This window comes from Pyxicephalus adspersus, chromosome 2, assembly GCF_032062135.1.
Source record: "Pyxicephalus adspersus chromosome 2, UCB_Pads_2.0, whole genome shotgun sequence".
Taxonomy (NCBI): domain Eukaryota; kingdom Metazoa; phylum Chordata; class Amphibia; order Anura; family Pyxicephalidae; genus Pyxicephalus; species Pyxicephalus adspersus.
Window position 1 is genome coordinate 120,742,951 of NC_092859.1, and position 17,765 is coordinate 120,760,715.

Genomic DNA, 17,765 nt, shown 5'->3' on the forward strand with positions numbered 1-17,765 from the left:
ACATTTGCTATGAATGACCTTTAAAGGTAGCAACACTAAATGAAGAAAACAACACAGGTGTGTATATATGGGAGTTTGCTTGAGAAATGTATTAATGCAAAGGGAGCTGGCTGGTGTAATTCAACTACTAGTAAATGAGGGAAAGAAAGAAATATCCAATGCATCCACTGGTATATAAAAGATGTATGCCTATTGACTGTATGAGACCAGTTTATCCACACAGAGCCATTAAGGGTCAGCTCTGGCTGTATTCTGGCTGCACAACTAATTGTAGAAGGATCCATGGATCACACTATCTTGTCTCATCATGCAGGCTTTTATATATGCAGCATTAAGCAATTAGACTTGCCTTGGTTTAGGAACAGGTCCATTACTTTTACATGATTAGGAATACTAGCAGGTTTTACCACCACTTTACCACTAGAATATGGGCATATCATTCATTTGCATCACTCTGAATTTTTTTTTATGAAAGCACACATTTGTTGTATTATGTTATGGTGCATAAAATACATTTTTGTTACATTACTTTCTTCTTCCTGGGTCATCTTGCACTAAGGGGAATCTTCAGGAGATACCTCTCAAACCTGTATAACATGTGGTATACTTGTGTTGGTTGCTTGTTCTTTAAAGAAAAGGGGGGCCACGTCATTCATTCATCTGTCTTTGTAATACCTTTTGTAGTTTATTTATGTATACTAAAAATTATACTTGAACACCATCAGAATATAAACATAGGTGTGTGTATGGCACAAAATATGTCTGCTACTAACAGTCTAAACAGTAATTAAAGATACAAATAAAATCAATGTGAAAACTTTTGGCATGTTACTTTACAAACACATTTAAAAAAGGAAATAAATAAAACTACATGGGCTCAATCTTTTTTTTTTTTTAGAGGTTTAAAGTTTACCTTGAATTTTTTTGATGACGTTTCACTTCTGATCATTTGTGCATGGTTGCTAGGCACCAGCAGATGGTGCTGTGTCCTTGTGTGAAGTGTGTAACCAACCTTTTAAATACACTTGTATCAGAGGGCTCTGACCTGTGAATCCACAGTGCCAGAGGTAAGTGCAGTTGTTACTGATTCGTGGCAAGGTAAGATCCGAGTATAAGCCAAGATTATTTTAGTAATGGCATTTTGAGGGGTAAAAAAAATATTTGTTTATACCGTATTTTCCATATATTGGCATTTTTTTGTGATATTTGTTGGACTTATTTTAATTTTTTTTTTGTTAAGGTAATATTTGATGTCTTTCCTACATACTAGCTGGTACAAATGGTGGTTTCTAAATGACAATTTTTTAGTGCTTTTGAGAAAATAATATTCATAAACCCTATGTATAAGGCACCAACATATTGCAGAGCGTTGTACATTAAACAAAGGGTGCAGTTCACAGAAAATACAAAAGGAGAGGTCCATTTAGTTTTAATTGATAGCTGCATCTGAACGCCTTCCATACATTTGGGTATTCCAATAATAAATACTTATATGGGAATGTTGAACTTATGTATAGAAAATATTTGTATAGGACTCGGATGCCCAGGGAGCAGTAAGCTGCTTATGGAGAGTTCTAGAAAAGCAAGCAATTGTATTAAAATGTGTCACTTTTTTAAGTGAACAGTCATGGGTGTGAGATTATCAAACTAAAAAGGCTTGTGTTTCACATGAGCTAAGGATTCCCTAAATTTAATTTGAAAAGCGCAGACACATCATCTTAAAGCCATATTAAATTACACACTAGTATCCTATAGCAAACAAATGGTGATGCTGCATAATATATGTCTATTGTAAAGCAAAAATGATGATAGAACTCTCCAACTGAAGGTATCATTGTCTGAATGTCACAATCAGTTCCTAAGCAATGTCTTACATGTCAGTTACATCCTTTGCACCAATTCATGAGCATAAATGGTACAAGAATTGAATGCACACATTTTAAAACTATATAGACAGCTGCCACTATACAAATTCTTTAGAATCAATGCAAGCTTGACTAATGAGAAATTTTGCCCAATGGAGTTAGCAGAAATGAAAGGCAAATACTCCAATAAGAATACGGTATATGTAATAGTGAAAACTGTCCGTTTCCTTAGTTTTGGGATATTTCCTCAAAAGAAACTGGGTAAATCCTCTATACCAAAGGGTGCCGAACCTTAGGCCCATGGAGCGGTCAGATTCAGCCCTCTGCCCACTCCCTGTTGTCCTGCAGGGGATGGGACGCTCACATCTTCTATTTATTTCTTTGGAGATCATGCTGCCAGGAGAGGGAGCTGCTCTCCACCCACCTTGTACTGCGAAATAATCCCACCAGCAGTATGAGAGCTGTGTCTATGCTGCCGTCACTATCCCCATGTATAAACCTTCATATCTACTTCACCGATTGTCAAAGAAATGTGAAATTTTCAGGCTACACAAGAGCTACTGCTGCTACTACAACACTTAATTAAGTCCACTACACGAAACAAGATGCCAGATACAGGGTTACAAGCAAAATCTTTACAATCAGGGATATTTGTACATTAAGTGGGGCTATTTCTAGACCGGGGTTACCAAATTGAGTTTGCATGTTGGGGACCACTCATGGCAATGAACATTAGGGTACAGCCAATTGTCTGTGTGCTGTGGTGCTCTTTAATGTTCACAAAACTTCAAGGCTGCATTCAGGTTGGCAGTAAGGTTACCCCTACCACATGCTATGGAACCCTGGTATAAGGGGGGGGGGGGGGCACTCATTAGCGCTCACTGCTGCCTTGCAGTCAAGTCTGCAGACACAGCAGTGCGAGGGATGTGGAAACCAGTAAGAATTGCTTTTTGTCTACCCCCTTCCCTATTAAAATGTTATACTCATATCACACTACCCTGTCACACATTGCTATCCCCCAACTCTCTATGAACCCTAAATTCTCTGTAAGAAAAGGGAAGTGTAACTGCAAGTGGCGGACTCTTGGGGCTTACTCCCCCTAACATTACATCACTATGGCGCCATCACAAGATAAGAAAAACTATACCTGTCATACTGTGCTATCCTGTCACTCATAGCCGGCTACTTTTCTGTAAAGCTCAATTTCTCTTTTAACAATAGAAGAGAAATGTAGAAGTGGGGGACTCTTGTGGCTGCCCCCCACTAAAATTGTCACTTCTACCATACCATGGTGCCCTGTCCCATAAATGTCTGCTTATGTTCTTTGAATCCCAATTTCTCCTGAAAGGGGAGCTGTAAGTAAATTAAAATGTAGGATATGTGGGGGACTCCTGTGGCCAACACCCCCTAAAATTTTATTGCTGCAGCACCAGATAAGGAAAACTATAGCCAATATAACCTGCTACCCTGTCACACATCTGGCCACTTACCTTCTGTAAAACCCTAATTTATCAGGAACAGGAGATGACAAAAAGGTTGGACCCCACTGCTCTATACAGTACTTAAAAATTTTTTTTACAAGTTCCACTTTAGAGGAATGATAGCACAAATACATATTTCAGTATGATCTTGCACTACCCTGTGTATTATGTAAATAATTTAATGGTTTAAAAAGGACTGATCAATGCTGAACAAAAATATTCCAAATCCTTCATTCACATAACATACCTCATTCCACCTAAAGCTTGAAGTAGTAATGACTGCAACAATAAAAAGTGAAAGAATTTAAGCATCAGTGTGCATCCTGAAAGAATATCCTACCTTAGATGGAAATGCCCTGCAAAGATCATTCTATTTTTTATTTATTTTAATTGACTTCTGAAAAGTCAAAGCAGACCTTTTGAAATTCAGTGTTGATCACTTTTACCTATTTAAATTGCCATAAGAAAGTCTGACCAACTCCATGAGCTGGGATACCACAAGGGACGCGTTTCTTGCCGATAGCATGAGCATATTCCAAGATGACAATGCCAGGATTCATTGGGCTAATTGCGAAAGTGGTTCAGGGAGCATGCAACATCACTTTCACACATGGTCACCATAAAGTCCAGATCTTAACCCCACTGGGAATCTTTGGGATGTGGTGAAGACTTTTAAAAACAAAATAGTGCATTGAAAATGTATACAATGTTTAAACAAGTTTATCAAATTACCATGGTGAATGTGTGCTGTAATCAAAGCTTAAGGCGATTCAATGAAATATTATTTTGGCAGGCTGTGTATTAAAAACTAAAAGTAACCTTGTAGACACCTGTCGCTTGTATACTTTCCTGGTGGTGGCTGTTGTCCAGTCTTTCAAACACCACTTACACCAAGCAGTCAGACAGTACTAAACTATTTACCCAGACCATGGCAGCATCAAGAACTAGTCTGGATTTTTTACTGTGCCAAAATCAAACTCTTGATTGGGGGCCTATTACAGAAGTACCCCTTGTCCTCTACCTGCATTTAATCCTGACAAAACAGAGGACAGCTAGTAGTTCCCTGATGCTAAGACACTTACCTTTCTTCTGTGTTCTGCATATCTGTTTCTGTCCCATTTTTCCTGCAAGTATAGGTTGGCTGTTGGCATAGTTGGTTGATAGGATCGATACATGGTGGGTATGCAGAAGACTATTTAGCTCTAAAGAATAAACTGTGATGCTTTGCTCATGTGACAAGTGGTGAGTATTGTGTATCACAGAACAAAGCCCCATCTGGCCAGTGTCAGATATCCTTTTAACGCATCACTACTTCAAAGAGGTTGCTGGCCACAAAACAAAAAAGCCAGTTCTGCAGCCATCCACACTTTAAAAATTAGTTTCTCGTTTTAATAGGTTTAAGTACAGTATAAAATCACTTCTAGTTGCAAATAATTCTATTTAAAGGATAACTGAACTTTTATAATATATCCTTTGGTCCATCAGGAAAAGTTTGCATTCTGCACTGTAACCTGCAGCCCTGTAGTGTCATTTCATACTGCTATTGAAGGGACCTCTTCTGGTAACCACTAAAGGGAGCTCTGACACAAGATGCCTATTGAGCTCAATGCAGTTTGTCGTTTGGCCAGAGCACCCTCTTGTGGTAACCTGCCACTATACAGGAAACCATAAAATGATGTTTGGAGCATGGAAACAGTGCTGAAGCAACACTGATCTCTTCCTCAACTTTATAGCTTGTTCAGACATTAGGTTTAAAAACTGCCATTTTAAGCCATTCCAGTGGGTTAGGTAGCTGTAAATGCAAAGTAGCAAACCCCATAGCTTCTCATCTTACTGTGGTACAAGCCAAGCCTACGACAATACTACTGTTGCAGAACTTGCCTTTAAGAAAAGCCACATTTCTACTTAGAAATATTATCTTTGCTAACTTTCATGCTCAAGAATGGTGTTCTAGGACAACCTTTTTGGACCTACTGACCTATGCATGGGGAGCTGTGTGTCACTCTAAAGGGGAAGAAACTTTTCCCAAAGTGGGCCATGATGCCAGAACCAGCCCACTGTCCCATCACAGGCTCAGACCAGAGACAACCTGCCCACCGCCCTAAGCCTTCAAATCGGTACAGGAGACATGTCTGCGGCTCTGGCCGGTGTGCGCCCTCTCCCCATCGGAGTCCTTCTCCTGATCCTGCTGGGGGGGCCAGAGCTGCAGACCACCAACATTTTCTTGGGGACCAATGACTGCTGCTCTAGAATACCTTAAGGATTCTAACCAAGCTATTAGAACCAGTATTGGTCAATATGTTAACTTCTAGCTTATTAGCAATTAGGTTTGATATTTTCCATTTGGCTCTGCAGTAAATCACTGTATTCAAAACCTGGTGTAAACATTTAGAGGGTATTATTTCTGCATAAGGCAACTTAACTGTTAACATGCAAAGGAGGGCTTTACAATAATGTTTGGGAACTGAGGCCCAATAAAACATTTCTAAATATTTTGCAAAAATTAAGGTAAACATACATTTCTTAAAGTGCCATACAAAAAAAGCACCAGTCACTTACTGCTTCAATGTGTTTATTATGTGCCAAAACAAAGAAAAAAACAAAGAAAACGACACCACATCTGTAGGAGAAGTGCATTTTTCTGCTTGCATAACTACAATGAGGTAGAGACTTTACACACAGCTTCACAGAATATACCCACACAGGGCAGCTAGTGCAGATTTAGCTCAGCATGTACTGGAAAGAGGGAACATTACAGACAGTGGAATCTTTGGCACAGAGCTTCCAAACAAAAGGGGGGGGAGACAGAAATAAAACACATGGACACATTTCAAAAAGGCTAGCAACAGTTCGCATAAGTCAGCTCCTTCCTATAACAAAATACTCAACCTAAGAGCATGGGCACATCCCCTCCGGGAGAAAGGTATCTCTCTAGCCTCTACCCCATTCTTAAAGAAAATATACACATTACAGCCCTTAACTGTCCAGCCAAACATTAAGTGATTAAAAACTCTACCATCCCCTGAAGTGCAAATTAAAAAGTGCAACAAACATCCTTAAAACTATATACACACACAAAAGTCATTATCTGTTTCAGCCAAGGCCTCAAGTCTGTCCTTTTTGTTGCAAGTTCAGTTGTACAAATTTCTATTCATGTTTATTCTCTTAAACTAGCAGCTCCCAGAAACAGAAAAGTTGCATTAATGTTAAAAGCTGCCAGGAAAAAAAAAAGTAGACTTAAAAACCATCTCTAAGAGTGTAAAAAGGAACTGGTAAAAATCCCACAGAGGGTAAAATATGAAATATGATTCGATTTAAATAAAGAGCAGATACTGCTATTGTTGTTCCAGTAAAAATGCCAACTGAACAACCAATTAATGCAGTTCAGATGGGACATTAAAGAAATTGGAAGGCATCGAAAGGCACTGTATGGCAACGGCAAAAAACTGGGCAACTGTCAATGAATATGCATCACCCGCAGTATTTGCAAGGAATGTAAAACAAGAAGCGCCTGCAATAAAAAAAAAAAAAACAAAAAAAACAAAAAAAAAAACAAAAAAGACTGAGGCATAATAGTCAAACCTTCAGACAACTGTCCACACACTGCTTACATTCAGCAAGTGTTAGAGGACTTGCATGGGAACTGCAAAACATTGGTGGTAAAATATGTACCTCCATAACCATAAAAAGAAAAAAATCCTCTCCCTGGCAAGAACTCACTGTGCACAAGTGCAAAAACTATCACAATGTACAGCAAGTGCCAAAACAGTATAACGTGACTTCCCCCACCATCCACCGACTCCTGTCAACAAAAAGTTAAGTGCTCCTATGTCCTGCTTAGAGGGGGAACAGGACCTAATCATCTCTTCAGCATATTCCTCTGGGTGACCTTAGCTGGAATCACGGCTCTTCTGGTTACGCATTAGAGGGCGGTGGTGACGCAGGATCTCCATTGAGTGTTGCCAGTGCCAGCAGGAACGGCAGAAATATTTGAAGCAAACCTAAAAAAAAAAAAAATAAAAAAAAAAAATATAAGAGTTATATACTTGCAAATATCAAAATGCATATCCCAACATTTCAGTATAGTGTCAAATGCAGTTTTTTTCAAGATTTAGACACTGCATAACAAAAGGCATATTCTGATAAAAAAATTACCAGAACCAGTGCTGAACTGGTATGCAAATACAAGTACTACCTTTTATCATACTAGTGCATCATGCTGATGAAAAAACATGCCCAAGTCAAGTATATTTAGACTATGAAGATACAGTGTCTAAAGTCTATAGCCCAAATCAACGTGGCTTTATTTTATCAAATTACAAACATTAATTTCCTTTTAGCTAAGTGCTAAGGTTACAGATAAAAGTTTGATGTATTACCAGTAAAATATTTTACCATTTAAATTTAAAAATCACATCCTTTGTTATTACAATACTGGAACATGTTAATCTACTTCTATAATAAATCCAAAACTAAGGTATTCCTTTAAACCATTATATTCTGCTGCATACTCCTAGAAGACCTCAAATCTGATTTTCAGTGACAAAAATAGTCTTTCAAACCCTGACTTGTGGGTAGCATGGCTGTTACAGTCCCAGCCACATCAATATCTGGATAAACAAGGATGCCTTCTATAGTCCATTCAGAGGAGCTGACACCCCAACCCCACCCCCCCCCCTCTTTTATTTGCACATTTACTGGTGTATTTGCCTTGATAGTAGCCCTAGTTTTGAACTTTTAAGCAGAGAAAAAGTTGCTTGTTATAGCACCTAATAGTGGATTTGTTCCAGCTCCGCTGCAGGTTGCAGGCCAGCATTAGGCTGGATTGGGCCGGGGGCATTAGGCAGGAACAAACTACTGGCTGGGCCGTATCTGGCCTAAAGGCCGGAGTTTGCAGACCTCTGGACTAAAACATCCTCTACCTGATGACTTCAGTTTAGGTCCATTTTATGTTCACCTGTAAAAGAATTCTGTAGGCACTCACTGCTGCGATGGCTCTCATGTTTCTGCTTTTACATTGGGAGCCCAAGAATGACAGCATCAGTGTAGTGAATGGAAAGGTCTTTGAACATTTAAATGGATCTTAGAGAATTCTCCAAGTACATATTTGTTGTAGGTGTTCTTAAACTACCCATTTACTGGTCAAATAGGGAACCAAAATATTCAATAATCCATCTAAATTCACTGACAGATCAGCAGTTAGTGCTTACTGTCTTCATTGTTGCAATGAATAAATTAATTCTAAAAGCAGAAAAAAATGGTCCAAAAATCTATTATACATTTACCTGGTCCCTGCAGAAAAATGGACCAGGCTGAGAATTGCAAGCCTGGCACACTGAATCTTCAAGGTAAGGATCTATCTGAACCTGAAAAGAGAAGGAAAACAATGGCATTACTACAGAACATATGCAGATTTCTTACATACAGAATTTATGCCATGACAGAAGAGAATCTGGATCATTTTGGAAAACCAGCACTTTTTAAATGTTTACTGCATCATGTCTCATTTTGGTAAATGTTTGAGAAGTCAAATGGCACATTATCTAAATGTAGTCTTAGACATGAATGTGAAGAGCAATTCTAGTGCCATTTAATCTCCAAATCAAAGTAAGCACAGCTAGAAATATTAGTGACCACATTTATTTATTAAGCCTTTCATGTAAACAGGACAAAGCTGTTTAAGTGGCAGTCCCTAATACATGGCACCAGTTCTAACATTTAAGTAAGGATCTGCAATGAGAAGGTTATTTATTAATACTATGCAAAAAGTTAACATTCCTCACTACTGGGAAACCCTTTCCTGCATTTTAGATGTCACACTAAAATGTAAGTTAGCAAATTCAAATTATGCCATTATTGGTGGATGTGACAGGCTGTTGATATATACATATAGAGCAGCTAAATGAAAACCGTAACTAGTCATCCAGCAACATTTCATTTTATACAATGTGGCAGTGAAAAAAGTGTCTACAGTAGACCAAGTAAAAGTGCCATCAATGACCTTAATAGCCACTCCTCTCTTGTAATGAAGTGAGGACTGTAAGCTGAAAACCATTTTATACAAGCAATACATGTAACCCAAGTCTTTGGATTAGTCACAAAACAGGTCATGTCATTACAATAAAGTCACAGAAAGCCATGCACATTTGCTAGTAGGTTACATACTAAAGATTTGCGTTAAGCAACTGGCAGAAGGCTTAAAAGGGTTACTCACCTTTTTTGTGAACTTGGCAGTTTTTATCTCCACAAAAGCTGCACTCACAGCCTTTAAATAACTGCGTTGGTTGTTGAAAGTGACACGTCCAGAACCTAAGCAATATCAGTATTAAAAACAAATATTAAAGTCCAACCAAGGCATAAGTTACAGTACAAAAATTTATATTTTAATGACACTGGGATAGAAGAATTCAGATAACCCTGGAATAGGAAGATAAAGCAATAAAAAAAACAAAAATCTAACATTTACCTCCCATATCAAAACGAAAGATTTCAGCTGCAGTAGACGCAATGATTGCCACTCACCAATTGGGTACTTGTGCTTATCAGTATCAATGCCAGCGTAGACCACTCCACCGAAAAGGTCATTCATTATTGAGGAAAGGGCTTCAGCATTTAGCATGCCATGCAAAGCACCAACAAATACAGTCTTGCTGGGATCTAAACGCTGTGAAGGACTGCGCACAAAGTTGCTGTCTGCCAGCACCCAAGGAATGACCTGCACCTAAAAATACAGAAAGACAGTGAACAATGTCCATGCTCAAGTAAAAAGGCAAAGATTGGAGATGGCATCTCCAATCTTTGAGAAAGTACCACAAGACTTAGTATTTCAGCCATTTTGAATTGAGTTACCTCCTTGCAGCGCATTCTGCGACTTGACATTTTGAAGTAGTGTTCACTCAGTCCATCTTGATTTAGCAAATCCTGTGTGCAGGCCTGAAGTAGTGCTCGCACCGACTTCTCAGACTCGAAAACCAGATATACATAGCCTGAAATGATAAATGGTCTATAACACCAAATGTATAGGTATGCATTCAAATTGTTCTATTGTAGCATAGATCATATAAATCCAGTTCTTATTCTTGTCTGCAAATTCCAGCATACTTGAGAAAAAAAGTAATCAATTTTGATCTTTTTGTGCCTAAATTCTGCCTTTTGCCCTTCATCAATTTATGAGGCTCCGCACAAATGTTAGTTTTTAAAGAGACAGTCAAGCCCATGGATATTTGCAGAGTGGGATCAAGAGCCAATTTTTTCTCACAATAGCCCTTAAAGGACTATTACTTCCTACACAAGTTTAAATTACTGACCACAATTCTAGCTACCACTTTATTATATACTTTTTAAAGCAATCAAGTGTTCAGTGTTCCCATTTAGCAACAACATCTGGCTCAGAATAAAGCATATTTAGAACTTATGGAGCCATTTTAAATATGTGGCTTGCTTTTTTTCTCCTCTTTGGATGGGGGGGGGGGTGTATTAGCTTTAACCTTTTAACACCAATATATACAATCTGTAGAAAAGTCGTTTACATACCCTAAAAAAAGAGCCAGTTTGTCTCATAGGAAGAGTCTAAAAGCATACCAGGGCCTACACCAACATTGTAAAAAACAAAAACTGTACAACTCCTCCAATACTAGAACTTTTTTTTATGCAACAATCAGTTTTCACAAAACTTAAAAGAATGCATGCCATTTGTAGGACTTTCCTGGACCAGCTACCACTCGATACATGGGTGTTTAGGTGAAGGTTATTTTTATTCCTTTACACAGTAATGTAGGATTAAAATGGTCCCCTATCCATGTGTGATTTCATCAATAGGTAAAATTTGATCAATACATCCATTTATTACTAAAAAGCAAAGAACTACTGAGCGATTGCTATGGTTACATCATAGCTTTTAATTGTTTAATATTGAAAGCCTTGCAGTAATCCCATCACCGTGACTAGAAGTTCTAAAGATGGTCCACAGTGCAGCACCACAAAAGTGCTCAAATAAAGTAAGTTCCTACCGCTCTGGCATTACCTTTAGGCATATTACCTTTAGGTGGACAACGGGGATGTTTTCCATCCTTACCAGGCCACTCAACACTCAGAGCACCAAACACACGAAATGTGTTGATCAGGCCAGCTGCAAGTCAAGAGAGATGTTATAAAAACATGGAAAACTAGAGAGCAATAACTGAAAGGTCTTAAACTCCTCCAACTATTTTAACCCCCCTAGCGGTTTTCACGAGTGACTCAGGTCGGATTTTACCTGCAAAAAGTAGACGGTAAATCCCGAGTAATACTCGGCGTAGCTTCTAACTAAAAAAAAAAAAAAAAAAAAAAAAAAAAAAAAAAAAAGAAAAAAAGAAAAAACCCACTTACCTTGCTCCGTCACTGTCCTGCTGGTCCTGGGGACATGTCCTCCTCCACCGATCTCCAGCTGCATAATGCAGCGACAATCTCTGGAGTTTCCCCAGTGATGTCGGTGCATGCAGATCAGTAAGGAAATTGATATTGAGTAATATGATATCATATGATATCCATGACATAATACAGGTCATATGATATATTACAGATATATATGCTAATGTACAGTTATATTGCATATTGTTATTTAAAGTTTAATAATAAATTTAATATAGGTGAGTTATGCCCAAGAATTACAGCCCACAATGAAAAATAAATTTCCATGCAAAAAAAATTGTACTGCTTTTTGCATGGAAATTTGAATGGAATTAGACTGCTAGGGAGGTTAAGTATAGGGATAGCCAGGCCATTTAAGATGTAGGCATAGATTAAAAATTTTGTTAAGAGAAAGTAATCTAACAAGTTGTCAAACAGGTGTCTCCCAACTGAACTTTCTATCAGTTTGTTAAAAAACTTTAAAATTACAGAAATTGAAGGTTAACAATTGTACAGACTGAAAAGAACATTTGGTACACTCACTTTCTGTGATATCCCATGGAACACCACCAAGAAACACCTTGCAGGAATACAATGGATTCTTGTAGTTGCGAGGAGGAAGCTGACCACTCCATGTGCACGTTGCTTCATTTACAGCTGGCAATCAAATAAGCATTAAAGCATTAGGTTTTGCCTTAAAAAAGTAATTGAACTTTTACAGGACATGTGTGACACTACAAGAAGCTCCTCACTTCCATACTTTTGGTGCATAGGGCTAGTATAATTGCCCCAGAACTTACAATAGTGCCATTCCATGTCCCTCTAATACCCATCATGCTCCTTGTTCACCCCTTTTTGGCTCCCCAACTCAGCTTTAAACCTAAACTTTGGGGATTTTTCTGTACCAAAAAGTAATTAACTAATTCCTATAAAAAACAAAACAGCTGTGGGAAAACTGAATTCCAGCAGCCATTATACCATAATTATCTGTACAAACTACTGTAGAACTTTCATGCCTCTGATTTGTCCACCTCGCTATTCTAGCTGCCATCACAACCCTAGCGGCAACCAACAACGCTATACGAGTTGAGATTTACTTTCATTTTATGGAAAATTGCAAAACAGGACCGCATTGGATTTTTTAAATTGCAATAAACGGTATAATTGAGGTCATGCATCATAAATTTGGCACTGCAGAAGGTAGAATTAAACCACTAACTTTGGAAATAGCTGCCTTAGAGACCAAATATGGATAGCACTGATAGTTTGTGCACTAAAGTCAGGTGGACTAGGACAGTGGTATACGCAAACTTTTGCATTTGAGAAAAACTTATTCAGTAGTTTGAGAAAAACATAGGACAGTGAGCAGAATGCTTTTACCCAGCATTAAATATGCAACAGAGGATGTTACCAGCAAGTTTTAAAAACATAGCCCATTATATTTATCTTGCATAGATTCCAGTTCAAAAAATAGTGTAAAATCTAGAAAATGGTCTTACCAATTCTTAAAACTGAGTAGATTCTTGTTAATCAAAAAGGAAACTAGTTTTCAAATTAATTTCAGTTCACTTTACATATCTTTTCAAACATGCTTAAGCCATCCAAGTTAAAATGTATTCCTACCCTATGCTACCCACAATAACCAGGGAGAAGTTTTTATTGTAGAAAAAGGACAGCGACAGGAAACTTCTCACTCAGGAAGTATTATACAGTATTTTTATAGCCCCACCATAGTTATGTCTTTAATACAGCCTAAGGTCAGTTTTGGAGGGGGAACACAATAGAAATAACTGCATGTTTTTGGAATTTTAGAGGAAACCCACACAAACATGGGAGAACATGCATTGTTCCAGCAGTAATAGCCTCTAGAATGGTCCAGTACAGCAATATGTTCGAAGAGTGACTTAACATTCATTTAGAGTACATAGTAATGGTACATTTTCTTACCTGCAGCCTGTCTATGCAGACGAGCTTCCCTTTCAATGCTAAAAGGGTCTTCAGCAGATTCTAAAAGGTCCCAAGATGGCCAGACAGAAGCACCTGGCCATCTCTTTGACATCCCCATGGGGGAAGCTGTTGCTGCTGCTAAAGCAGCATGGTCTGGATCAAGCCTTGAGCCAATGCCCAGCTTTAAAGGGTCTCGAGACACACCACCTCCCAAGGGCAGGAATGGGAGAGGAGGAGAAATTCGCAGGCTAGACTGGAGTAAATCAGACATTACCAGTTAGTGAAATTTATCAAGTTAAAATGCACATTAAAACACTGGCCATTGTGCACCAAATACAATACTACCAAATAATGCTTTGGAAGATGCCATTTTTAAATAAGACTGAGCTTGTTTTTTAGAAGGTACAAGTGACATACCTAAGCTCATTACAAGAAAAGAAAATTTTCCATTAACTTACAATCAAATCAGAAAGGTGATCTGAGCCAGAGCTGAATCCACTTGTATCAGAATCTGAAGGGCTGCTAGAGCGGGAGTCTAAAATTGAACGGCTGTCCAATCGAGGGCCACGCAGAAGAGGGGAGGGGTATTTCTCTACCAAGTCTGAGCCAATGGGATCCAGTGGCAAGAAGCCAAGAGGTGGTGGTTTACCAAGAGGGTTGTTGAGTAGGTTGAAAACTAGAAAAATAAAAGCTGAAGATTATTCATGCACTTTTAAAAGCTTTATTGACATGCAGTAGTAGTTTACTTGCTGGTAATTTAACTAATGAAGAGTCACAGTTTTTATTCAAAAAGATATCCCTGTACGTTTTTAACCTGAACCATCGATTTTCTATTAGCTTTAACTGGAAGACCTTCAGTCCTCAGTGATTAGTTGCAGCATTGTAGCCCTGGATGGGACACCAAAACACAAATGTCAGGGTACACCTAGATGTTTTAATGCTAAACAGAACCCTTTGTATAGGTGGTCTAAAAGCATTACAATATGCCTCCATCAGGAACAAAACGTAGCACCAAGGGTTAACCTGTGCCATGAGCCCAAAGCAGAGTGACAAAGGCACACACACCCCACAAAAAGGGATGCTGCCAAGATTTGCTGCAGGTTCTAACCAGTACCGAACTCTTACTTTGATGGTTGTTAATGTGAACCAAATCTGGCTGAAGACAATAGCCAGCACCACAATCCAGTTAGTACTCATTTGTGAAGCCCCTAATATCTTGGCTAAACACAGCTCATCTTACAGCTAGAATTGTGTCCTGCCACATTATTCAGCTTTAAAACTCTAGAGCCTCAGGGATTGCAAAGTAACCTACATTTACAGGTTTTGTTGTGTGGTTGGCTTAACATCTCAATCTTGTTACAGCCTTCTAGAATCAAAGGACACTGGAAAATGGTATTTTCCAAAAGGTAGCCATTGGGAGAGCTACCTCTAATCTTCATTGATAACATATGTCCACTTTAACCCTGCTAGCGGTATTCCCGAGTGACTCGGGGTTGATTTTTACATGCAAAAAACGGTAATTGGAGTCCCTGCAGGTCCTGGGGACACATCTGCCTCCTCCAATGTCCAGCCACAAAGTGCAGAGACATCCGACAGGGATCCTAAGTGACGTCTGTGCATGCAGCATGGACTTGGCAGCGGGAAATTCAAGTCCAATACAAAGAAATATTCATATATCATTATGTAGGCTGCTGTACAGTATATCACATTTTACGTTTAACAGATTTTTGTTTTTTTAAGTTTATTCAATTTATTACCTTTCATACAATGCAAAATAAATTTCCATGCAAAAAAACTGTACTGCTTGTTGCATGGAAATACGGCCAGAATCAGACCGCTAGGGAGGTTAAGGCTACGTACACACTTGCAGTGGTTCTTGTCCAATAATCGGCTCAGGGGCGATATCGGATGAGAATCTGACGTGTGTGCAGTGCCTGTCGTCCCATCATCCGATCAACCATCCTGGCACATGTAAAAGTGGCCTAAACAAATGCTAAAGCATCTTCTAAAACAGTGTTTTTCAACCGCTGTTCCGCGACACACTAGTTTGCCTTGAGAGATCTTCGGGTGTACCGTGGGAAAATATCCAATTTCAGTTAATTGGTCCCAAAATGATTTATTTACTGCAAAAAATTTGTCTTCATTTGTCTATACCAGCGATGTATAGTGATAGGCAGAACCAAAAAAAACTCTTCCACTAGATGGCAGCAGGTAGCTAATTTACGTGTCTGACTTTTTGGTGGTGTTCCGTGGGATTTTTCTAATTGTAAAATATGTGCCGCGACTAAGAAAGGTTGGGAAACACTGTTCTAAAACATGAAAATTGTAATTCCTTCTATGGCCTAGTAACAAAACAGCCACAAAAACTTTATAAATGTTCAAAATTAGAATTTAATTGCTTTAACTCATCCTGCATATTTCCTTTACAAATGAAATTCATGTTTTTTGGGGGCACAAATTCACACAAGTCCCTTCCAGTAGTTTCTGGAACACTTGAATAGCATTCTTACCAAAGCAGTCTATTAATGTCAAAACTGTACTGAATAGTTGAGAAGATTCAGTTTTAAAGTTACAGTTTAGACGTGCCAATACATGACATCTGGTTTAGGCCGAAAATCAAAAAGGACAGACCCTGGAGACCAGAACTGCAGCCCTCATTCCCCTGCAATATCTATTTTAGAACTTGGCACAGACTATTCAGGCAGGGCATGGGGTGCATTCTGCTGAATCACACCCTTTAATGCAGAAGTATATGCAGGGATTAGATCCAGGACCAGTCAATCTTCTCCAGAACACAACCTCCTGTATAACAGCATCCCTGGGACCAAGCCAAAATAACTGCAAGCTTGGTTAGAGCAATTGAAAGAAAGTCCAACACCAATATTCACCTAATAGAAGTACAGTTTAACAGATTCCTAAAATGAAGGTTCATTCTGTTTAAATAAACATTTACTTGCTTCTGTGGAAAGCCGTGCTGACTCGGAGAAACAGCCACCAACATAAAACTTGTGGGTTCTCCCAAATTTTGAGCTGTAAAGAATTGCCTATAGTTTGAAGTTAAATGGCAATATCTGAGAAAAATAAAATAGAGCAAATTTCTAATATGCCTACTTACCACCTTCAAATCCACAAGTCACTGACCTAATTAAGCATGCTAAAAGTAAAAAATACAGTCAGAACCCTAACCTGCATGCTTTTGTTTCAATATTGAGCCACTAGCTACATGTGAAAGCATGGCAGATAAGACTCTAAAAAGCCAGGTTGTGGGCATAAACACTCCCTACTATTCAGCATACCTGTTCCAACTGCATGTAAATGGACTTACCTAGTTTCACACATGGCAGAAACATTTAGGCATGCAGACCTGTTATGACAGCCTGCTAAAGGTCAAACTGAGCATTAAAACGAGGAACAAAGTAGATTTAGGCAACTTCAAATGTTGCATGATTGTTTGTGCCAGGTAGGCTGGTTTGATCAGTTGAAATCTTCATTCACTGCCATCATTTGTTTTTACATAGAGTTGTCTGAAGAGGGAAAGATCCAGGAAGGCAGTTTTCTGGGTGAAAGACACCTTGCCATAGGTCAAAGGCAGCTAGACTTTGTTGCCTTTCTATCGGCTGGAAAGTCTGCATAGGGAAGATTTGACACAATTTCCTGTTCTGGTAATTAGAGAAGCACTGATAGTGACAGAAAAGGAACATTTCCTATTGGGGGGGGGGGGGGTTAGATCATGTAATTACTCCTAACTCTTGTTCCAGTAAATCCTTCTCATGTATCCTCATGATTTGCAGTGAAGAGAAATCCACATGAGAAGAGAAAGCAGTAAACCTGTTCATCCTGAGATGCATAGAACAGAGAAGAAGATTTTACCACCATCTGTCCCCACTGGGTAGTTCACATCACTGCTAATAAATGTTACTTCTCACATTCTCTTCTGCATTTTATGTTATGCCCTGGGACAGGTAATACAAATCTGATATACTACCCATCTCCTACAATTTCCAAACTGTTTATAAATAAGACACCAGGATAAGTAAACTGGCCATGTGACTCCATGAAAAATTTAACCTCACTTTGCAGAGAT

The 17,765-nt window shown here is 38.7% G+C and overlaps 1 protein-coding gene across 8 annotated transcripts in view; it reads right to left on the minus strand.

The window, feature by feature from the left end:
- Positions 1-5,901: 5,901 nt before the first annotated feature.
- Positions 5,902-17,765, minus strand: part of CPEB1 (cytoplasmic polyadenylation element binding protein 1) — a 25,750-nt gene continuing 13,886 nt past the window's right edge. For 6 of the 8 annotated variants that reach the window (XM_072402232.1, XM_072402229.1, XM_072402228.1 and 3 more), the window contains 9 exons: positions 14,140-14,357; positions 13,682-13,934; positions 12,278-12,391; positions 11,370-11,474; positions 10,196-10,332; positions 9,869-10,067; positions 9,561-9,655; positions 8,632-8,712; positions 5,902-7,347 (listed from right to left, as the gene is read on the minus strand). In XM_072402232.1, the coding sequence (XP_072258333.1) occupies positions 7,237-7,347; positions 8,632-8,712; positions 9,561-9,655; positions 9,869-10,067; positions 10,196-10,332; positions 11,370-11,474; positions 12,278-12,391; positions 13,682-13,934; positions 14,140-14,357 (1,313 nt within the window). In that variant the 3' untranslated portion in view covers positions 5,902-7,236. The remainder of the gene's footprint in view (positions 7,348-8,631; positions 8,713-9,560; positions 9,656-9,868; positions 10,068-10,195; positions 10,333-11,369; positions 11,475-12,277; positions 12,392-13,681; positions 13,935-14,139; positions 14,358-17,765) is intronic. The other 2 variants (XM_072402231.1, XM_072402230.1) reach the window with 1 other exon arrangement.